At 41.0% G+C, this 24,521-nt stretch overlaps 1 protein-coding gene across 11 annotated transcripts in view; it reads left to right on the top strand.

Annotated features, from left to right (window-relative positions):
• The window catches only part of DLG2 (discs large MAGUK scaffold protein 2), a 1,427,929-nt gene that overhangs the window by 938,492 nt on the left and 464,916 nt on the right, over positions 1 to 24,521 (top strand). For all 11 annotated transcript variants that reach the window (XM_068976931.1, XM_068976935.1, XM_068976933.1 and 8 more), the window contains one exon: positions 15,764 to 15,832. In XM_068976931.1, the coding sequence (XP_068833032.1) occupies positions 15,764 to 15,832 (69 nt within the window). The remainder of the gene's footprint in view (positions 1 to 15,763; positions 15,833 to 24,521) is intronic.

The following is a 24,521-nucleotide window of genomic DNA, read 5'->3' as shown; positions in this document are numbered from 1 at the left end:
ATGGTAAAAGGGACTGCTTTCTTAATTTCTCTCTCTGATCTTTTGTTGTTAGTGTATAGAAATGCAACAGCCTTCTGTATATTAATTTTGTCTCCTGCAACTTTATTGATAAGCTCTAGTTATTTTCTGGTGGTGCCTTTAGGATTTTCTCTGTATTATCATATGGTAATATTTTATACAATATTATATAAATAACATTATCATCATATTATCTGAAAACAGTGACAGTTTTACTTCTTTACAATTTGGATACTTATTCCTTTTTCTTCCCTGGTGGTTGTGGGTAGGATTTACAGAACTATTAATACATTGTCTACAGTAATGAGATTAGACATCTTCGTCTTCTTCCTGATCACAGAGGGAATACTTTTGGTTTTTCACCATTGAGTATGTTAGCTGTGGGTTTGTCATATATGGCCTTTATTATGTTGAGATATGCTTTATGCCCACTTTCTGGAGAGTCTTATCACAAATGGGTGTTGCAGATGTAGAGAACAGACTTGCTGACAGGGAGGGGGAAGGAGAGGATGGGACGAACTGAGAAAGTATCATTGACATATATACACTACCATGTGTAAACTAGAGAGCTGGTGGGAAGCTGCTGTATAACACAAGGAGCCCAGCCTGGCACTCTGTGATGAACTAAAGGGCAGGGTGGGGTGTGGGAGGAAGGCTCAAGAGGGAGGAGATATACGTGTGTGTGTGTGTGTGTGTGTGTGTAGTTATAACTGATTCACGATGTTCTACGGCAGAAACCAACACAACATTGGAAGGCAATTATCCTCCAATTAAACATTTAAAATAAATGTTGTTGCATTTTTTCAGAAGCTTTTTCTGCATCTACTGAGAAGATCATATGATCTTTATTCTTCAGTTTGTTAATGTGGTGTATTACTAATTGATTTGTGGATATTGAATTATCCTTGCATCCCTGGGATAAATCCCACTTGATAATGGTGTGTGAGTCTTTTAATGCATTGTTGGGTTTGGTTTGGTTTGGTTGTACTCTGTTGAGGATTTTTGTGTCTGTGTTCATCAGTGATATTGGCCTGTAATATTCTTTTCTTGTGGTGTCTTTGGGTTTGTTATCAGTGTGATGGTGGGCTTGTAGAATGAGTTTGGGAGTGTTCCTTCCTCCACAATTTTTTGGGAAGAGTTTCAGAAGGATGTGTGTTATTTCTTCTCTAAAAGTTTGATAGAATTTGCCTGAGAAGCCATATGGCCCTGAACTTTTGTTTGTTGGGAGTTTTTCTAATTACTTACTCAATATCAGTTCTGGTACTTGGTATGTTCATCTTTTGTTTTTCCTTCTGGCTCAGTCTTGAAGATTGTACCTTTCCAAGAACTTGTCCATTTCTTCTAGTTTGTCCGTGTTATTGGCATAGAGTTGCTCTTAGTAGTCTCGTAATCCTTTCTATTTCTGTGGTGTCACCTATAATTTCTTCTTTTTCAATTCTCATTTTATTGATTTGAGCCCTCTACCTTTTTTTCCTTGATGCGTCTGACAAAGGTTTATCAATGTTGCTTATCATTTCAGAGAACCAGCTTTTAGTCTTATTGATATTTTTTGTTTGTTTCTATTTCTGCTCTGATCTCTACAATTTCTTTCCTTCTACAAACTTTGTGTTTTATGTGTTCTCCTTCCTCTAGTTGTTTTAGGTGTAAGATTAGGTTATTTTGAGATTTTTCTTGTTTTCTGAGGTAAGCTTATATCACTGTAAATGCCCCTCTTAGAACTGCTTTTGTTATGTACCATAGGTTTTGGATTGTGGCTTTTTAATTTTCATTTGTCTCTAGTTATATTTTAATTTTCTCTTTGATTTCTTCAGTGATCCATAGGTGGTTTAGTAGCATATTGTTTAGCCTCCACGTGTTTGTGATTTTTGCATTTTTTTTCCTTATAGTTGATTTCTAGTCACAAAGCATGTGGTGGGAAAATATACTTGACAAGCTTTCAGTTTTCTTAAATTTACTGAGGCTTGTCTGTAGCCTAGCCTGTGATCTATCCTGGAGGATGTTCCAAGTGCATGAAAAGAAAGTGTATTCTGCTGCTTTCAAGTGGAATGCTCTACAAATATGTTAAGTCAATTTGGTCTGCTACTTGAGGTTTATGTTTTCTTATTGATTTTTTATTTGGATGATCCATCCACTGATGTAAGTGGAGTATTGCAGTACCCTACTGTCATTGTGTCACTGTAGATTTCTCCTTATATACATGATAATATTTGCCTTATATAGTGAGATGTTCCTATATTGGGTGCATATGTATTTACAACTGTCATATATTCTTCTTGGATCCATCCCTCGATCGTAATTTAGTGTCCTACTTTGTCTCTTTTAACACTTTAAAGTCTTTTTTGTATAAGTATTGCTATTCCAGCATTCTTGATTTCCATTTGAATGGAATACCGTTTTCCATTGCTTCACTTTCAGTATGTATGTGACTCTCTTGTAGTCAGCATATATATGGGTCTTGTTTTTGTATTCATTTGGCCAATCTGTGTCTTTGTTTGGAGCATTTCATCTATTTACATTTATGGTAATTATTGGCATGTATGTTCTTATTGAAATGTTGTTAATTGTTTGTATTTCTTTTTGTAGGTTTTTTTTTTTTTTCATTTTGGTCTCATCCTGTGGGCTTGATGATACTCTTTAGTGTTATATTTGGATTCCTTTTCCTTTTTTGTGTGTATCTATTGTAGGTTTTTTATGTACGGTTATCATGAGGTTTTTATATAGCAGTCTATATATACACATACACATATATGCTGTTTTAAATTGCTGACAGCTTTATTGTAAATACATTTGAAAGACCATACATACATACTCTCCTCCCCTTACTGTTTTTGATATATTTTACATCTAAGTGTTTTGTGTATCCCATAAATGCTTATTGTGTTTGCATATGATTATCCTACTTCTGTCTTTTAACATCCCTCCCTGCTTTGTGTGGATGACTTCCTACCTTTATGGTATGTTTGTTTTTACCAGCTCACTCTTTCCTTCCATACTTTTCTTGTTTCTGGTTGTGGCCTTTTGTTTTTTTCCAGAGAATTTCCTCTGACTTTTGTTGTAAAGCTGGTTTCGTGGTGGTGAATTCTTTTAGCTTTTGAAAGCTTTAAGCTGTGCTTTCCTCCTTTGGTTCTTTCCACCACACTTCTCAGAATTCCTTCTGGCTAGCCTCTCTGTTGGAGGAGGTAGAATAGCCAGGCCGTAGTTTCTTAGTCATAGTGCATCTAGCAACATTATGTGTATGTAGCCAGTAATACTGAAAGGATGGAACCCACTGGTCCCAATGGGAAGATATTTGGTGTGGTGTGTTTGTTTTTTTTTTTTTTAATACTTATTGTCACTATCAGATAGCTTCTAATACCCACTGCAAGTACTGCTTACATGTACCTATCAGAGTATAACAAAAATTCCCTTGCATCCATAGGTCTTGACTCTCAGATAATTCAACATATTTGTCCTAGTAGAGTAAAAGAGTAATTTCATATTGTAAAAAGCTCTGTTTATTCCAAATTTACATGCTAGGAGAAACTAGCTACTTTGCATGTGTAATAGGAAAGTAGTCAAATTGTATGAGCACTTCATGATACCTTTTGTACTTAATCTACCCCTGAAACTTTATAAGGGACATTATTGGAATAATTTAGGGCAGGATATTAAAGTAGTTAGTTTAAGGTAGTGATAAGTAAAGTTAGATTACTGAATAATTCCTTGTTTTCATTATAAGGGCCAGGTTAATGGTGAGGAAGCTATTAATAGTTCCAGTTACTCATTAATCTTGTTTAGTAAGCATTATCGATCTTTACCCAAGAAATATTGGTACTCTATAAACCAGTGGAAGATAAACAGTAAATGAAAAAAGATTGAACAGTTTAAAGAAATACAATTAGCAGATAAACCTACAGAGACAAAAGTCATTCTTATTAATAAATACTTATATATATATATATGGAACATCATTTTGTACCTATTATGTTATCAGTGTTTTTTTAATTATAATATCAGTGCTTTTAAGATTGTGGTGTAAGTTACATATATTTTTAGAAGCAATAAATGGTACAAACTTTTGAAAAATGATTAATCATAAAACATAACCTAATGTTTCCATTTGGGGGAATACATTCAAAGGGAATTGTCAAGTATAAAGAAGTAATTGATACCAGTATGTTCATTGTAGCACTGTTTCTAATATTAAAACAATAGAAATAACCCAAATAGCCAACTGTAAAAGGATGATTAAATAAATTACATCTTCAGAGGCAGTAACATTATATAATACCAAAATAATAATTATGGAAACCTTACCAGAAAGGATGTAATTATAATGTAAGAGGGGAAAATGCAGATATGAGGTGCTACATGGTCTGTGTATATATAAAACACATGTGGGCATACAGAGAGTCATTATCACAGACTTTAAACCACATACACTTGGAAACAAAAATAACTGTAGTTGGAATTCTGGCTCCATATTTGAAAGCTGTTGCTTTCTGACATGTTACTTAGGTTCTATATGTTTTGTTTCTTATATATATAATGGGGATACTCATAACTACCTTATAGGACAGCTCTGAGAATTAAATTAGGTGATTCTGTAAAGTCTGAGACAAGACAGTGGAATTATATGTGAATTTATCTTTTTTTGAGTTTTTAAAATTGTTTATGCATTTTGCTTTCCACTGCTGCATGCAAGCTTTCTCTAGTTGCAGTGAATGGGGGCTTGTCTTTGTTGTGGTACATGAGCTTATTGTGGTGGCTTCCAGGTTGAGAACAGCTTCCCTGATAGCTCAGTTAGTAAAGAATCTGCCTGCAATGCAGGAGACCCTTGTTCAATTCCTGGGTTGGGAAGATCTGCTGGAAAAGGGATTGGCTGCCCACTCCAGTATTCTTAGCTTCCCTAGTGGCTCAGCTGGTAAAGAATCCACCTGCAATGCAGGAGACCTGGGTTTGACCCCCAGGTTGGGAAGATCCCCTGGAGAACAGAAAGGCTACCCACTCCAGTATTCTGGCCTGAAGAATTCAATGGACTGTATAGTCCATGGAATCTCAAAGAGTCGGACACGACTGAGCAACTTTCACTTCACTGCACTTCCAGGTTGAGAAGCACAGGCTTTAGGCACATGAGCTTCAGCAGTGTGGCATGTGGGCTCAGTAGTTCAGCTTCTTTAGCATTAGCGGTTGGGGCATAGACTTGAATTACTGTGATATTGAATGGTTTGCCTTGGAAACGAACTGAGATCATTCTGTCATTTTGAAATTGCAACCAAGTACTGTACTTTGGATTCTTTTGTTGACTATGAGGCTATTTGATTTCTTCTAAGAGATTCTTGCCCACAGCAGTAGATACAATAGTTATCTGAGTTAAATTCACCCATACAAAAAATATTGATGTTTACTCTGCCGTCTCCTGTTTGACCACTTCCAATTTGCCTTGATTCATGGACCTAACATTCCAGGTTCCTATGCAGTACTGCTCTTTACAGCATCGGACTTTACTTCCATCACCAGTCACATCCACATCCATTGTTTTCACTTCGGCTCCATCCCTTCATTCTTTCTGGAATTATTTCTCCACTGATCTCCAGTAGCATATGGGGCACCTACTGACCTGGGTGGGGAGTTCATCTTTCAGTGTCCTGTCTTTTTGCCTTTTCATACTGTTCGTGGGGTTCTCAAGGCGAGAATACTGAAGTGGCCATTCCCTTCTCAGTGGACCACATTTTGTCAGAACTCTCCACCATGACCCACCCGTCTTGGCTGGCCCTACATGGCATGGCTCATCGTTTCACTGAGTTAGCAAGACTGTGATCCATGTGTTCAGTTTGGTTAGTTTTCTGTAGTTGTGGTTTTTATTCTGTCTGCCCTCTGATGAATGAGGATAAGAGTCTTGCGGAAGCTTCTTGATGGGAGGGACTGGCTGTGAGGAAACCGAGTCTTACTTTAGTGGGTATGGCCATGCTCAGTAAATCCTTATTCCAGTTTTCTGCTGATGGGTGGGGCTGTATTCCTTCCCTGTAGTTTGGCCTGAGGCCAAACTATGATAGGGGTAACAGGGACCTCCTCCAAAAGGACTTAGGCTAGCATGTCGTGCCTCCCAGGACTGCTGCAGGCAGCGTCCCTGACCCCGCGGCAGACCACTATCGACCCAAGCCTGCACCAGAGACTCCCAAACTTGCAGGCAAGTCCGGCTCAGTCTCTTGTGGGGTCACTGTTCCTTTCTCCCAGGTCCTGGTGTGCACACGGTTCTTTTTGTGCCTTCCAAGAGTCTGTCTTTCCCCAGTCCTGTGGAAGTTTTGGAATCAAATCCCACTGGCCTTCAAAGTCAAATTTTCTGTGGGTTCTCAGTCCCTTTGCCAGATCCCCAGGTTGGGAAATCTGTTGTGGGCCTTAGAACTTTGGCAACAGTGTGAAAACGTCTTGGTATAGTTGTCCTCCAGTTTGTGGGTTGTCTAGTGGGTGGCTCTGTAGTGGGGCTGACGGTGACCCTCCACCAAGAGGACTTGTACCACGTGCCACGACTTCCAGGACTGCTGGAGCCAGAGCCCCTGTCCCGCGGCTGTCCTGTGCCTCTGCAGGAGACACTCACAGACACAACACTCGGTCCTGTTGTGCATAAGGCTTTGTTTTCTCCCTCCGAGCATCTCTGAGGTTTGATTTTAAACACAATTGAACCCCTCCTACATTCCTGTTGGGGCTTCTCCTTTGCCCTTGGACACGGGGTTATCTTTTTTTGGTGGGATCCAGCATTCTCCTGTCAACGGCTGTTCAGCAGCTAGTTGCAATTTTGGAGTTCTCGCAGAAGATGAGCACACATGGTTCTACTCCACCATTTTGCAAGTTCACACAAAATAGTATCATCTGCATATCTGAGGTTGTTGATATTTCTCCCAGCAATCTTAATTCCAGCGTGTGATTTATCCAGCCCAGCGTTTCTCATGATGTACTTTGCATAGAAAGTAAGTAAACAGGGTGACAATATACAGCCTTGATGTACTCCTTTTCCAATTTTGAACCAGTCTGTTGTTCCATGTCCAGTTCTAACTGTTGCTCCTTGACCTGCATACAGGTTTCTCAGGAGGCAGGTCAGGTGGTCTGGTATTCCCCATCTCTTTCAGAATTTTCTACAGTTTGTTGTGATCCACACAATCTAAGGCTTTAGCATAAGCAATGAAGCAGTAGATGTTTTTCTGGAATTCCCTTGTTTTTTCTATGATCCAACAGATGTCGGCAATTTGATCTCTGGTTCCTCTGCCTTTTCTAAATCCAGCTTGTACATCTGGAAGTTCTCAGGTCACATACTACTGAAGTATAGCTGGGAGGATTTTGAGCATGACCTTGTTAGCATGTGAAATGAGTGCAATTATGCAGAAGTTTGAACATTCTTTGGCATTGCTTTTCTTTGGGATTGAATGTATAATATAGTAAGACCTTATTATTTATCTATTTTAGGTATAGTAGTTTATATCTACTAATCCCAAAGTCCTAGTTTATGCCTTCTGCCTCTTTTTCCTTTTGGTAACTATAAGTTTGTTTTTAATTTCTGTGAGTCTGTTTTGTAAATAAGTTCATTTGTATCATTTTTTAGATTCCACATGTAAATGATATCATATTTATTTTTCCCTCTCTGATTAACTTCAATTAGTATGATAACCTCTAGGTCTTCCCATGTTGCTGTGAATAGCATTGTTTCATCCTTTTTTGTGGATAAGTAATACCACATGTTCTTTATCCTTTCATCTGCTGATGGACATTTAGGTTGCTTCCATGTCTTGGCTACTGTAGTGCTGCTATGAATATTGGCATGCATGTACCTTTTTGAACTAGAGTTTTCTCTGAATGTATGCCCAGAAGTGGGATTGCTGGATCATATTGTAACTTTTTTTCAGTGTTTTTGTTTGTTTTTAGTTTTTAAAAGAACCTCCATATTGTTCTCCATGGTGACCGTTCAGCTCAGTTCAGTTGCTCAGTCGTGTCCAACTCTTTGCAACCCCATGAACCGCAGCACGCCAGGCCTCCCTGTCCAGCACCAACTCCTAGAGTCCACCCAAACCCATGTCCATCGAGTTGGTGATGCCATCCAACCATCTCATCCTCTATCGTCCCCTTCTCCTCCTGCCCTCAATCTTTCCCAGCATCAGGGTCTTTTCAAATGACTCAGCTCTTCCAGTTTACATTTTCACCAACAGTGTAACAGGGCTTCCTTTTCTCTGAAGATGCATTTATTATTTGTAGACTTCACCAGCATTTATTTGTAGACTTTTTGATGATGGCCATTCTGATTGGTGTGAGGTGATACCTCATTGTAGTTTTGATTCACATTTCTCTAATAATTGATGATGTTGAGCGTCTTTTCCTGTGTCTGTTGGCCATTTATGTGTGCTCTTGGAGACATGTCTATTTAGGTAATTTGCTCCTTTTTTTTGACTTTTTATATTAGAGTATAGTTGATTAACAATGTTGTGAGGGTTTCAGGTGTACAACAAAGTAATTCAGTTATACATATACATGTATCTATTCTTTTTCAATTTTCCCCCTTTGTCACATAATATTGAACAGAATTCCCTCTGCTATAAACTCCTTGTTGGTTATTCATTTTAAATGTAGCAGTGTATGCATGTCAGTCCCAAATGCCTTAACTATCCCTTCTTCCCCTCACCCTTCCCCCATGGTACAATTTCTCTTAAGACTATTTCTGTTTTGTAAATACTTAATTTGCATCCTTTTTTTTAGAATCTGCATGTAAGTGATATCATATGATATTTGTCTTTGACATATTTCATGCAGTATGACAATCTCTAGATCTATATTGCTAGAAATGACATTATGCCCTTTTTAATGGCTGAGTAATATTACATTGTATAAATGTGCGATATCATCTTTATTCATTTCTCTGTCAATGGATATTTAGGTTGCTTCCATGTCTTAGCATTTGTAATTGTGGTCATTTTTTGACTGTCTTTTTTTTCCTGCCATTGAGTTGTATGAGCTGTCTGTATAGTATGGAAGTTAATCCCTTGTGGGTCATGTCCTGTGCAAATATTCTCCTGTTACACACCTTGTCTTTTCATCTTGTGTCCTTTCCTATGCAAAACCTTATAAGTTTGATTTGTTGTTGTTCAGTCACCAAGTCATGTCCGACATTTTGCAACCCCATGAACTACAGCAAGCCAGGCTTCCCTGTCCTTCACTATTGCCCTACGTTTGCTCAAACTCATGTCCACTGAGTCAGTGAAGCCATCTGACCACCTCATCCTCTGTTGCCCTCTTCTCCTACTCTCAATCTTTCCCAGCATCAGGGTCTTTTCCAATAAGTCCACACTTTGCATCATGTGGCCAAAGTATTGGAGCTTCAACTTTAACACCAGTCCTTCCAATGAATATTCAGGGTTGATTTCCTTTAGGATTGAGTGGTTTGACCTCCTTCCAGTCCAAAGGACTCCCAAGAGTCTTCTCTAGCAACACAATACAAAAGCATCAATTCTTCAGCACTCAGCATTCTTTATGGTCCAACTCTCACATCCATACATGACTACTGGAAAAACCATTCAGATTCAGTTCAGTCACTCAGGACTCTTTGTGACCCCATGGACTGCAGCACACCAGGCCTGCCTTTCCATCACCAACTCCTGGAGCTTGCTCAAACTCATGTCCATTGAGTCAGTGATGTGATCCAACCATCTCATCCTGTCGTCCCCTTCTCCTCCTGCCTTCAATCTTTGCCAGTATAGCTTTGACTATACAAACCTTTGTCAGCCAAGTAATGTCTCTGATTTGTAATAAGTTGTCTAGGTTGGTCATAGCTTTACTTCCAAGGAGCAAGTGTCTTTTAATTTCATGGCTGCAGTCAAGATCTGCAGTGATTTTGGAGCCCTCAAAAATTAAGTCTGTCACTGTTTTCATTGTTTCCTCATCTATATGCCATGAAGAGATGAGGCCAGATGCCATGATCTTAAGTTTTTGAAGGCTGTTTTAAGCCAGCCTTTCCACTCTCCTCTTTCACCTTCATCAAGAGGCTCTTTAGTTCCTTTCTGCTTTCTGCCATCGAAGTGGTATCATCTGCACATCTAAGGCTGTTGATATTTCCGCAGCAGTCTTAAGGCCAGCTTGTGCTTCATCCACCCCAATATTTCCCATGATGTACTCTGCATAGATAGCAGGGTGACAGTATACAGCCTTGACATACTCCTTTCCCAGTTTGGAAAGGAGTCCAGTTTGGAACCAGTGCATCGTTCCATGTCCAGTTCTAACTGTTGCTTCCTGACCTGTGTACAGATTTCTCAGGAGGCAGGCCAGGTGGTCTGGTATTCCCATCTCTTGAAGATTTTTCCACAGTTTGTTGTGATCCACACAGTCAAAGGCTTTAGTGTAGTCAATAAAACAAAATAGATATTTTTCTGGAACTCTCTTGCTTTTTTGATGATCTAATGGATGTTGGAAATTTGATCTCTGGTTCCTCTGCCTTTTCTAAATCCATCTTGAACATCTGGAAGTTCACAGTTCAGATACTGTTGAAGCCTGGCTTGGAGAATTTTGAGCGTTATTTGTTAGCATGTGAGATGAGTACAATTGTGGGATAGTTTGAGCATTCTTTGGCATTGCCTGTCTTTGGGAATGGAATGAAAACTGACCTTTTCCAGTCCTGTGGCCACTGCTGAGTTTTCCAGATTTGCTGGCATATTGAGTGCAGCACTTTCACAGCATCATCTTTTAGGACTTGAAATAGCTCAAATGGAATTCCATCTCCTCCACTAGCTTTGTTTGTAATGATACTTCCTAAGGCCCACTTGACTTCACATTCCAGGATGTCTGGCTCTAGGTGAGTGATCACATCATCATGGTTATCAGAGTCATGATCTTTTTGTAGAGTTCTTCTCTGTATTCTTGCCACCTCTTCTGAATATCTTCTGCTTCTGTTAGGTCCATACCATTTCTGTCCTTTATCGAGCCCATCTTTGCATGAAATGTTCCCTTGGTATCTCTAATTTTCTTGAAGAGATCTCTAGTCTTTCCCATTCTATTGTTTTCCTCTATTTCTTTGCATTGATCTCTTAAGAAGGCTTTCTTATCTCTCCTTGTTATTCTTTGGAATCCTGTACTCACATGTGTATATCTTTCCTTTTCTCCTTTATCTTTCACTTCTCTCTTCTCAGCTATTTGTAAGGCCTCCTCAAACAACCATTTTGCCTTCTTGCATTTCTTTTTCTTGGAGATGATTTTGATCACCGCCTTCTGTACAGTGTTAGAACCTCCTCCAATAGTTCTTCAAGCACTCTGTCATTCAGATCTAATCCCTTGAATCTATATGTCACTTTCACTGTAAGGGATTTGACTTAGTTCAAATCAAAATGTCTTAGTAAATTCTAAATAAGTAGTAGCTGTTGTCACTGTGTAATTGTAAGGGATTTGTTTTAGGTCATATGTGAATGGTCTAGTGGTTTTCCCTACTGTCTTCAATTTAAGTCTGAATTTGGCAATAAGGAGTTCATGATCTGAGCCACAGTCAGCTCCCGGTCTTGTTTTTACTGAATGTGTAGAGCTTCTCCATCTTCAGCTGCAAAAAATATAATCAGTCTGATTTCGGTATTGACCATCTGGTGATGTCCATGCGTAGAGTCGTCTCTTACGTTGTTGGAAGAGGGTGTTGGCTATGACTAGTGTGTTCTCTTGGCAAAACTGTTAGCCTTTGCCAGGCTTCATCCAGTACTCCAATACCAAATTTGCCTGTTACTCTAGGTACTCTTGACTTCCTACTTTTGCATTCCAGTGCTGTATGATGGAAACGACATCTTTTTTTTGGTGTTAGTTCTAGAAGGTCTTGTAGGTAATCCTAGAAATGTTCAACTTCAGCTTCTTCAGCATTAGTTTTGGGGGCATAGACTTGGAATACTGTGATACTGAATGGTTTGCCTTGTAAATGAACTGAGATCCTTGTTTTTCAGATGCATCCAAGTACTGCATTTCAGACTCTTTGTTGACTATGAGGGCTACTCCATTTCTTCTAAGGGATTCTTGCCAACAATGGTAGAAATTACGTTCATCTGAATTAAATATACCCATTCCATCCATTTTAGTTCACTGATTCCTAAGATATCAATGTTTACTCTTGCCATCTCCTGCTTAACTACTTCCAATTTACCTTGATTCATGTACCTAATATTCCAGGTTCCTATACAGTATTGTTCTTTACAGCAACAGACTCTCCTTTCACCACCAGACACATCCACAACTGGTCAATGTTTCTGCTTTAGCCCAGCCTCTTAATTCTTTATGGAGCTCTTTCTCCATTCTTCCCTAGTAGCATTCAGTTCAGTCGCTCAGTCGTGTCCGACTCTTTGCAACCCCATGAATCGCAGCACGCCAGGCCTCCCTGTCCATCACCAACTCCCGGAGTTCACTCAGACTCACATCCATCAAGTCTGTGATGCCATCCAGCCATCTCATCCTCTGTCATCCCCTTCTCCTCCTGCCTCCAATCCCTTCCAGCTTCAAAGTCTTTTCCAATGAGTCAACTCTTCGCATGACAGAGCCAAAGTACTGCAGTTTCAGCTTCAGCATCATTCCTTCCAAAGAAATCCCAGGGCTGATCTCCTTCAGAATGGATTGGTTGGATCTCCTTGCAATCCAAGGGAGTCTGAAGAGTTTTCTCCAACACCACAGTTCAAAAGCATCAATTCTTCGGCGCTCAGCCTTCTTCACAGTCCAACTCTCACATCCATACATGACTACTGGAAAAACCACAGCCTTGACTACACGGACCTTAGTTGGCAAAGTAATGTCTCTGCTTTTCAACATGCTATCTAGGTTGGTCATAACTTTTCTTCCAAGGAGTAAGCGTCTTTTAATTTGGACACCAATCAACCTGGGGGGGGGGGGGTCTCATTTCTGGTGTCATATCTTTTTACTTTTTCATTATTTTTATGGGGTCCTCAATGCAAGAATACCAAAGTGGTTTGCCACTCCTTTCTCCAGGGGACCACATTTTGTCTGGCTCTGCCCTTCAGACACAGTAAATTTGATTTAGGTTCCTTTCATTTCTGCTCGTATTTCTATTGCCTCAGGAGACTGGCCTTAGGAAACATTGCTACAGTTTATGTCACAGAATGTTTTGTCTGATTTCTGAGAGTTTTACAGATCCAGTCTTATTTTAGGTCTTTAATCAGTTTGGGGTTTATTTTTATATATGATATCAGAGGATGCTCTGAATTTTCTTTACATGTAGCTCTCCAGTTTACCCAGAACCACTTATGGAAGAGACTCTTTTCTATGTTTGTGTTCGTCCCTCCTTTGTTGTAGATTAATTCTGACCACAAACCACAAGCCGTGGGTTTATTTCTGGGCTTTCCATTCTGCTCCATTGACCCATGTGTCTGTTTTTGTTCAGTATTGTCCTGTTTTTCCTACTGTAGCTTTGTAGTACTGTCTGCAGTCTAGGAAAGTTGGGCATCTAGCTTTTTTTCTTTTTCCTCAGGATTACTTTGGCAATTCTAGGTCTTTTGTGATTCCATATAAATTTTAGGGTATTCTGATAAGGATCACATTAAATCTATAGTTTGCTATGGGTAGTTTGGCCATTTTAACAATGTGAATTTCTGTGAATCATCTTCAGTTTACTTTATCAGCACTCTTTAGTTTTCAGCATGTAAGTCTCATCTCCTTGGTCAGGTTCATTCCTAAGTATTTTTCTGATGCAATTTTAAAAGGGATTCTTTAACTTTACCTTTCTGGTATTTATTATTAGTAGAAAGAAATGCAACTGATTTCTGTATATCCTGCGACTTGACTGAATTCATTGATGAGCTCTATTAGTTTTTGGTGGCACCTTATTTTCTCTATATAGTATCACTATCTGCATATAATGACATTATATTTATGGGGTCTGCATATTCTTCCCTTCCAATTTGGATAACTTTTCTTTCTTTTTCCTCATCTGATCATTGTGGCTGATTTCTATTAATTTTACAATGTTATTTTTACATCTTAATTTTATCAAAGTTAGGGTATACTCACAAATCTATATCTTGTGGCACTGACTTTATGGCTAACTGAAATGATCTAAATAGTTAGTTATGCTTATTCAGTATGAAACATCTCAAAGTAGACACTGCTAAATCATATTGGTTTATTTAATAAATACTTTTTTGTAGCTTTTACCATAATAGGCACTGTTCTAAAAACTATGTTTATTGAATCCTTATAACTACCCTATGAGGACCATACTATTACAGAGAACTTTAAGAAGCTCAGTCAAGGTCACAGTAGTCTATATGACAGAGCTGGGATCTGAACTCAGGCAGTCTGGCTACGTGGTCCGGCTCTTGAATGCTGCGCTTCCTTTCAGTCAGGCAGTCAAAATACGTTTAGTGCCATAATCATTGCTCAGCGCTATGAGGGAGTCAGGAAACAAAGGGCACAAGCCTTAACTTGGAAACCACTCTCTAAATGTTAGCTGCTGTCACACATTCTGCTCCCTCAACCTCAGATAAATATTACCCAAGTCACAGTTAAATACTCATCAGAGAGAGATACCTCTTCTCACCCATGAGGATGAAAGTTTTGAATAAAAATCTGCAACCTATATAACTTGGTTCTCTGTGACAGGGGCAGTGTATTCAGAGTATGTGCTGGTGTCTTAGAATAGTATGAAGATCCCTCATGTTCTACAAATATTTTACTCAAGTTTCACTCCACATATATATATTTACATGAAAGTATATACACCTTCATACACTATATGTATAATGTATACATAACTAATGTTACAAATAATTTTTAAATACTATAAACTAAAATTACAGCTTGAAATACATTTTATCATATACTTTAACACAAAGGAAACTCACAATGCATTCCTTTCTGCTCTTAGATTGTAAACTGTGCATCTCTATATCTAAATGAAGAGTATTCTTAGATAGTAAAGCAAAAATCTTTAAAACCAAAAAACTGTTACCATTTGGGAAGTGATATGATAGTTATGAAGAAAGGCACTAGTATCAGTCTAGTTGCCAGTTCAAGCACAGGTATTTACCACGTGACTTTGGGCAAGTTTCTAAGCTGCCCTGTACTTTAATTTCCTCATCTGTCGAATGGGACAGTACATACCTCACAGAGTTGTAAGAAATAAAGGATGTAAAAAATATACTTAGAAGAGTAACTCAGGCAATAGGTGCTCAATAAATGTTAGATACTACAATCTCTACTGCAACTACTTATCCATAAAATCAGTCTTACCTTATTATCCTGTAACCAAAATAAGTTTGAAATTACATTAAACTCTAACATCAACATGCAACTGAACACATTTGCATTTTTCAAGCTTTTATGTTCATTCAATAGCTGAATTATTTTTATTATTGCAAATTTAAATTAATTTGTACTAATACTCCAATTTTCAAATTTGCTCTGTTTAAAAATGTGCATTTTTTTAGAAATATATTGCATCATAATGAAATCTGTGTTTATGTTCTACATTGCCTTATTCCAAGGGGAAAATAATTACCTCTTCCAAATATGTTTCTTTTCACAGTTACCCCTCATTTAAAGCTTGCTTTTTGAACAAAATATGTTGACATCAAATATTAACCCCTTACACGGTAGAGTGTTTTATTTTGGTGGATGATTCTATTTATCAGCAAAGAACAGTTGTTTAATCTCTCCTGTGTTTCTAAGATTGATTCTTTTTTTGACCATAGGCCTGATTAGAATGTACAAAGATATTTTAAATGAATGACCTGTGTTTGTCTTTCTTTTCTTGCAGTCATTCCCAACACAGCACTGCAACCCGCCAACCTTCAGTGACTCTCCAACGGGCCATCTCCCTGGAAGGGTAAGATAAGAATAATATAGAGTCTTCTTTTAAACCAAACTGTGCACCCTCATCACTTTGAGCATAAATTCCTTTCTTTCCTTCCCCCACCCTCCCTCCCCACTTTGCTCCCATTTTTCCTGTTAGCAAATATCTCTAATGCTTTTGTTATATGCCAGTCAATCACTGAGCAAAGTACTACAATAAGTCAAGTGAGAACTCTTGTTTTCCTTCAGAGGGATCATTACCTATTAAGAGTGACAGAAATATAGCTAGCTACCTGTATATGGTATAAGCATCACACAGGACATACATATGAGGGATTAAGAAAGGATCCAGAAAAGATATTTGACTGAGAATGGGTAACAAAGAGGGAAGGGGAAATAAGTCAGGATGGTTTCAGAAAAGACCCAACTCTCAAGCTAAGAACTGCAGCATCTGTGGATATTTGCCTAACAGACATTTAAAGGAAGGGCACTCACTGCAGGAGAAAACGCGTATGAAAACCCATGAACACCAGTGAGGTGAGGCGGCCAGAGGCCACTGAAGTGATCGAGGTCTGTGGCACAGCGTGTGCGAGGCGGAAGGTGGGAGTGGCAATGCTGGCTGGCCCGCTTTACATATAGAGGACTTAGTGCTTTGCATTTCTAAATTCCCACATCAGACAGAAGCTAAAGGGGCTAAGAAAAAGGGGCTAATATTTCCCTCCACTTGCTTTATAATCATGACTGGTTTAATTGAGAACCTTTAACTGGTTACTATATAAAAATGAAATCATTTTATTTTTCCAATATCTGTTACCATCTATGCTTTGTTCAATCCTATTTCCCAGCGACAAGTAGGCTTTCTTAATGGCATTTTAGTTCAAACCTCTAACTTCATTAGTTCTCTCCATTTTGAAATCTCGTGTTTTAGTCAAACCTCTGTCTCTCTCTCTCCAACATAATTAAGACTTGGGGTCCACCAAAGCGCTCTGGAGCTGATAGAGGAATCATCTGCTCTCTTTCATACCACCCTCTAGACCTCCCTTTCTCTTAGATTACTTCTCTGGTAGTTATGAGGTTCAAAAAATGGAAAAACAGTGTTTCTTATAAGGATAGCTCATTCACTTTTTGCTATACAGTAGAAAGTAACAACAATGTAAAACTATACTGCAATAAAAAAAGTTGTTAATAATATGTCATTTAATGTATAGCCTTCTGTCTCTAAAATAAAATAAAATAACTGTGTCTTGACAGCTAATGGGTACTTCAGCCCTCAGAGCTTTCTGAGAGACTAACCTCATTTGGCTCAAATAAAATTTTCCAAGTCTTTCTTTTTTAAAATATGAGAAATAGCATTTTCTTACTGTTCTGCTGTGGCCATCTCCTTTCTGTTAGTGATCACCGGTGATGTAGCCTGGATGGGTGGAGAACCAAACATGCACCAATGCAAAGAAAACTGAGCAACACCCCCGCCACAAGATGTGGTCCCTTAGGACCTCAGTTACCTTCAGACTCCCTGGAAGCAGCGCACTGTAGTCTTCTGGCACATTCACCACTTTGCCCAAGCAGCGTCAGTCCCTCCTCAAAGCACCTAGTCACTCTTTCCCATCTGTCCTCAGCAGCTGCAAATGTGAGGCTTCCAGACATGAGCAGCACCCATCTTTTCTACCCTTCAGTTGGAACTTACCTTGGGTTAGTCCTTGCCGCCTTTCTCCTTGCCCAACTTTCTCTTCTCCATGTCAGCAAAGTCCATAAGTGGACATAGACTTGGGAGGGAGATGTTGACCTTCCTTCCTGGAAAAACATCATAAATTTTAGAGACAATTTTTTAGGCATGCCCTTTCTTGCCTCTAGCTAACAAACAAAAAAATCCACTGAATCTCCCCAAACCCATAGGAACATGAGTGAAAGGAATGTGACTTCTAGAAGACCAACTGCCCTCCCTTCGAAAAGATACCTCCTTCTCCTAATCCTCTGCCTCTATTTTGGATGGTAAAGAACATCAAACCATTCTACCTCCTCTATTTAAAAAGAAGAAAAAAACTGAGATGATGGGAGGGGTGAGGGGTCACAATGGCGCAATAGGCGTACGTGGAATTCACCTCCGCACAAGTACATTGGGAATGGGACAGTTCTCACCGAGCATGTCCTGAACACTCGCAGGGGACCACAGACTCGTAAAAGGATAAGAAACTCCCCATGCAACCAGGAAGGACAAAAGAAAGCAAAGAGGAAAGGGGAAGGGACCTGCACCCCTGTGGGGGAGCTGAAGGAGCGGTTCCTGGGCCTGGGGAACCCACCTTCCTGATGGGGAGATCAGCTGGGACAGAGGGGAGCGCAGCAACCAGGCAAGACCGTCTGTGTCACAGCCCTGCACCTCCCAGCCTGAGATTCGTGTGTGCTGGTGGGGATGGAGGCTGGGTGCTAGAACCCGGGGTTTGGAGTGTGGGCACAGGGAAGGGACTGCAGTCAACTGCAGAGAGACAGCCTGAAGGGATGAAGGGACGGGCATAAGGGGCTCCACAACTGCGCATGTTTGTGGAAGAAGTCTGGGATGCCATTGCCACCCCCTTTCCCCACGAGCCCGCCCCAACCTCCTTGGCTCTCGGAGGGGCTCTGGCCTGAGCAGGCTGGCATGCCCTGCCTGTCACCCACTCTTGCAGGCCATGTGAGCACCCCCCAGTCCTGCCTCCGGTCCCAGCCCCACCCCCGTGTGTGCTCCAGGACAACCTCAAGAGCAGACCCTGGCGGAAGACCCACATGCAGGGTGGAACTGAAAGCACAGCTGAGCCCCAGGGCCTGTGCAACTAAGGAGGGAGGGCTGAGCTCTCTCCTCATGGCTGTGGGGACCTAGGATCTATACCCATCTACCTCCCCAGCACCACCCCTGCTGGCTTGGTAAACTCAGCCCCTGCTGAACACCTGAGCTCCCACCACTGAGAGGAGTCTAGCTTTAGCAACTGTGGGCTTTGTGGGCACACACATGTAGAGATTGGACCAGGCCACAGTCTGAGCTGCCTCCATAGCTCCCAGGGCAGTCCTGCACAGTCACGGCAGTCCTGGGACCTGACTTCAGTGCATCTAAGCTGGTAGCCAGTGAATGCAATGCCTGAGAGAAGCCAGTCGCCGCCATTCCTACGGTTAAGGCAGGGCTGGGAGCAGGTCCAGCAGCGGCGTAGTGTATGAGCCCGCAGAGCAGGTGAAAAGTGACACCCCAGAGCACACGCACGGGTGAACCACTCTAGAGGAGGAAAGCTCAGCGACTTCTCTCCCAGCGGTTGTGCTCCAATCCCACCTGCCTCACACCGCAAATCAGAAACTCAGCTCAGAAACAGATCTCGGGGTCTCTGCTCCAACCACCAGGGAGCAGACCCTGTGTCTGACAGGGCAGAGACAACCTCAGAGCAAGGGAAGAGCCCACTGGGTATCCAGTGCAGGCCCAAGTCAGCTCACCATCAGCCATACCTTCTATCAAGGTAATAACACCCAGCATACACGGAGGAAAGAGGTGGCAGACATCCATATTAAAACAGCCCTTCCAGCAAAAATGGCTCAGATAGTAAAGAATCTGCCTGCAACGCAGGAGACCCAGTTTTGAGCCCTGAGTCAGGACGATCCCCTGGAGAAGGAAATGGCAACCCACTCCAGTATTCTTGCCTGGAGAATCCCATGGACAGAGGAGCCTGGTGGGCTATACAGTCCATGGGGGTCTCAAGAGTCAGACACGACTGAGTGACTTAACACTTTGACTTCACCAGCAAAACATATTAAGCCCACACAAGCTACACAGGGATATTCCCACATAAAAATAGCACTCCAAGACAGTCTGAGGGTCAGGCATTGGGAGGAAGAACCCCCAGAGCATTTGGCTTTGACAGCAGGCGGGTCCTGAGTGTAGGCGCACCACAGGGCTGAGAGAAGTAGAGACTCTTGGAGGGCACACACCAGGTTTCACATGTACCAGGACCCAGCACAAGCAATACCTCCATAAGAATACAAATAAACTCAAAGTGGTTTAAAGACCTAAATGTAAGACCGGATACTGTAAAACTCCGAGAGGACAATGTAGGCAGAACACTGACACAAATCGCAGCAATATCTTTTTTGATTCATCCCCTAGAATAATGAAAATGAAAACAAAAATGAGTTAAAAGCTTTTGCACATCAAAGGGAAACCATCAACAAGACAAAAAGCCCACAGAATGGAAGAAAATATTTGCAAATGATGTGACCAACAAGGGATTAATCTCCAAAATATATAAACAGCTCATGCATCTCAATATCAACAAACAACCCCATCCAAAAATGGAGAGAAAAGCTATTAATCAATAGACATTTCTTCAAATAAAATGTACAGAGAGCCAAAACGCCCATGAAAAAAATGCTCAACATCACTATTAGAGAAATGCACATCAACACTACAATGAGGTATCACCTCACACCAGTCAGAATGGCCATCATCAAAAACTCCACCAACAGTAAATGCTGGAAGGAGTATGGAGAAGAGGGAACTCTCCTACACTTTTTGTGGGAGGGTAATTTGATACAACCATTATGGAGAACAGTATGGAGGGTCCTTAAAAAACTAACTATAGAACTACCATATGATCCAACAATCCCTTGGCTGGGCATACAGCCAGAGAAAACCATAATTTGAAAAGACACATGCACCTCAGTATACACTGCAGCACTATTTACAGTAGCCGACAGATGAATGGGTAAAGAAGATGCAGTCACATAGAACACACACACACACACACACACACACAATGGAATATAACTCAGCCATAAAAAAGAATGAAATAATGCCATTTGCCGCAAAATGGACAGACCTAGAGATGATCATAATAAGTGAAGTAAGTCAGAGGAACACAAGTATCATATAATATTGCTTATATATGGAATCTAGTGAAAAAATATATACAAATGAACTTATTCACAAAGCAGAAACTGACTCACAGATCTAGAAATCAAACTTATGTTTACCACAAGGGAAACATGGGAGGAAGTAATAAATTAGCAGATTGGGATTAACATGTACATACTGCTGCTGCTGCTGCTGCTGCTGCTGCTGCTGCTGCTGCTGCTGCTGCGAAGTCGCTTCAGTCGTGTCCGACTCTGTGCGACCCCATAGACGGCAGCCCAGCAGGCTCCCCCATCCCTGGGATTCTCCAGGCAAGAATACTGGAGTGGGTTGCCATTTCCTTCTCCAATGCATGAAAAGTGAAAGTGAAGTCGCTCAGTCGTGTCTGACTCTTAGCGACCCCATGGACCACAGCCTACCAGGCTCCTCTGTCCATGGGATTTTCCAGGCAAGAGTACTGGAGTGGGGTGCCATTGCCCTCTCCAACATGTACATCCTACTACATATTAAATAGATAACTAATAAGTACCTACTGTATAGCACAGGGAAGTCCACCCAATATTCTGTAATAACCTATATGGGAAGAGAATCTGAAAAAGAATATATACATAACTGTTTCACTTTACACCTAAAACTAACACAACATTGTAAACTAACTATACTCCAATAAATTAAAAAAAAAAAAACAACACAGAGATAGTAGTGGTTCACTAAATAGAAACTTAGCTCTGAAAGAACCAAGTAACTTTTCTCAATAATAAACTACTATATTCATTGTGACATTTGTTCTATTTCTTTAAAAAAAAAAAAGACAGAAGTTCTCAATAAATGCTATCTATTCATCCATCCTTCCAGCCTATCTTATCTGATTTTATTTCCATAATAGTCTTATGAAACAGGCATCTTTTTTTCTAAAAAAAAAAATGATCCTCAGAGACATTAAGTAATTTTCCCAAAAACCCTTGCATGGAATATAGCAAGCCTAGATTTGAAATCTAATTTGGCTTCACTGTACAACTCCATTTCCTATAATGTAGCATGAAAAAGGCTTTATTGAGTTGGAAATCAGTGGTCATACCATTTATAAGCTACATTCAGACTAAGCTGGACATAGTAAAGAATTTCCTAGGATTAAAAAATGATAAAGTAGAACTGACTCTAATCCTAGAAATATAAGTAGAATGAATAGCCCATCACCTGGCATGGCACTGGAGGCCAAGTGCAGGCTAAGGTGTTGTTTGTGGTAGAGGCGGAAGTGTTGGGGCTGAGCTTACCACTGGCCTCTACCTCACCCTCCTAGTTCCTTAAACAGACCTCCTTCAGCAGCGCGCAGGGTGGCTATCATCCAGACCTCCTTCAGCAGCGTGCAGGGTGGCTATCATCCAGACCTCCTTCAGCAGCGCGCAGGGTGGCTATCATCCAGACCTCCTTCAGCAGCGCGCAGGGTGGCTATCGTTCCACGGTTTAGTCCTCACACACAGAAGCCTTCCTTCAAGCTATGCTGAACAATGGCATTTCCTGCTAGAGCTGTTTCCAAACCTTTTCTTTCTTTCTTCTTGTTCACAAAAGCTTATTAGCAGCTGCCAAACAGCATTCTTTAGCATTTTGCACTGTTTTCCACTTGAGTGAAATGACCTCTGTGATAAATGCAATCGCTAAGTCAAAAAATGTGCAGGCCTTACCTTGACGTCATAACAGAGTGACCCCCATTTCTCAAAAAACAGGAAATGGTATCCTCAACTATGTCCCACTGTTTCAACTGGTATAAAGTAGTTTGTTTCTGTCTAGTTAATAATGCACTATGGAAAATATTCTGTTCTCTGCAATCATGGAAAAAAACTGACTCTGGAATCAAAGAAGTAGTTTTTGAATCCTGACCTTTCTGCCATCTACTGTTAATCTTAAACAGGACACATCCCATCTATAAGCATGAACTTCCTATTCAGCCAAGGAGAGAAAAGCATAGGACTCACCACCTTTCTGTAATAAGTACTAGTTGGGGCTTCCCAGGTGGCTAAATGGTTAAGAACCCACCTGCAATGCAGAAGATGTAAGTTCATCCCCTGAGTCAAGCAGATCCCCTGGAGAAGCAAATGGTAACCCATTCCGGTATTCTTGCTGGAGAATTCCATGTAAAGAGGAGCCTGGCAGGCTACAGTCCATGGGGTCACAAAGAGTCAGACACAACTGAGCAACTAAACAACAACAGCCAACTACTAGTTGAATACATGCTTCATCCAAGTGTTCTGAGAAAACAAAACTCATTTTTAAAGCCTGGGTTAGTTTGAAGACCTATGTTGAATGCTTATTATTAAGTACATATATATATGTACCTATGTATGTAAAACATTTCTTGATACAAAATACTTGAGACAGAATTAACCTTGCATTGCTGGAATATTTAGAAGGCAACACCTTAGTAATTCTCTCCAAAGCCCAGGACACTAAAGTTTATGCTATATGTGCCCTGCTGACCATCAAATATATAGATAACGTGGCATAAAGTCATTGTCACTGTACACCTAGTGGGAAAGGTATTTTACATTTTGTGTAGGTCATCGGGCCTTTAGCAGTTTTCCCATTAAGGTGTAATACTGCTGAAAGTAGGTAATCAGCTGAAATTGGAAATGTCATTATTTGAAAACTCTCCTTCCTGATGCCTTCATGAAAAAGCAACTACATAGGATATTTATAAAAATGAATGTACTTTAAAAGGCCATATGTTTATGTATTTTTCACCTAAGTCGCTACTACTTGACATAAGATAAGTGGAAATATATCAGATTCCCCGTTAATTTGATCCATAGAGACCACAGAACTATCTCATTGAGCCTCTTCATAGAGTTACTGCGGTTTCTTAAATTGATATCTGAATCATCTATAGCTATGCCAGACATAACGAGGCAGAATAACATCCCCATTAACAGTATGAGCGCCTTGCTCCGGGTTCAAGTTGACAGACGCAGTCCACATCTTAATCTCCTCTGCCTCCTGAGACCCCATTAAAAAGAAGCTAATGGAATAACAAAAAAGGGCGAGAGGACAGTCCCATAACTATAAAGGAAATGAGAGGGGCCGTCAAAGGCCAGAAGATTTCAGCACACTTCTGCATGACAGAAAGCAGATGGAAGGGGAGAGAGGGGAGAGGCAGAGCGGGGCAGCCCTGCCTTAGATCAGCTCCAGAAGAAGGGCACGTGCTGTGGCTCCAGGGCCCCTCGCCCGTGGCAGTCTGTGTGACTGCCGTCTCCTGGCGATGTGTTTCCAGGGCTGCCTCCCACAGCACGGCCCTCCATGGTGAAGCTGCCTTGTAGAGAGGAGCTCACAGTGCAGAGAGGAGCGGATCTGCCTACCAGAGCCCAGGAAACCCGGAGCCTGCAGAATAGTGACAGCAGATGGCACTGAGAGCAGAGCCCGAGAATAGGATGATGCGACAAGATGCCCCCACGCAGCAGGCACGGCCCTGCATGCAGAGCAGCTGCCAGGCAAGCCTGCACCACCAGTCAGGAAGTGAACTCTCTGCTCTAAAGAAACAGGAGGACTCTCCTGAGGAACCGCCCCCACACCAAAGCCCTGCTCTACGTGCTAGCTGGGGCTTCCCAGGTGGCTCAGTGGTAAAGAACCCTTCAGCCAAAGCAGGAGCCGCGGGTTCCATCCCTGGGTCAGGAAGATCCTCTGGAGAAGGAATCAACAGCCTACTCCAGTAGTCTTGCCTGGAAAATCCCATGCAGAGAGGAGACTGGCAGGCTATAGTCCCTGGGTTTGCAGAGTCTGACACAACTGAGTGACTGATGGTGTGTGTGTGTGCGTGCACACCCACACACACACGTGCTAATTAGGGAGCAAGTTTCAGGTTTGCCCCTCT

Source organism: Capricornis sumatraensis, chromosome 8, assembly GCF_032405125.1.
Source record: "Capricornis sumatraensis isolate serow.1 chromosome 8, serow.2, whole genome shotgun sequence".
In the NCBI taxonomy this organism is placed as follows: domain Eukaryota; kingdom Metazoa; phylum Chordata; class Mammalia; order Artiodactyla; family Bovidae; genus Capricornis; species Capricornis sumatraensis.
The sequence above is the reverse complement of the archived record's forward strand: the minus strand, read 5'-3'. Positions and strand labels throughout refer to the sequence as shown.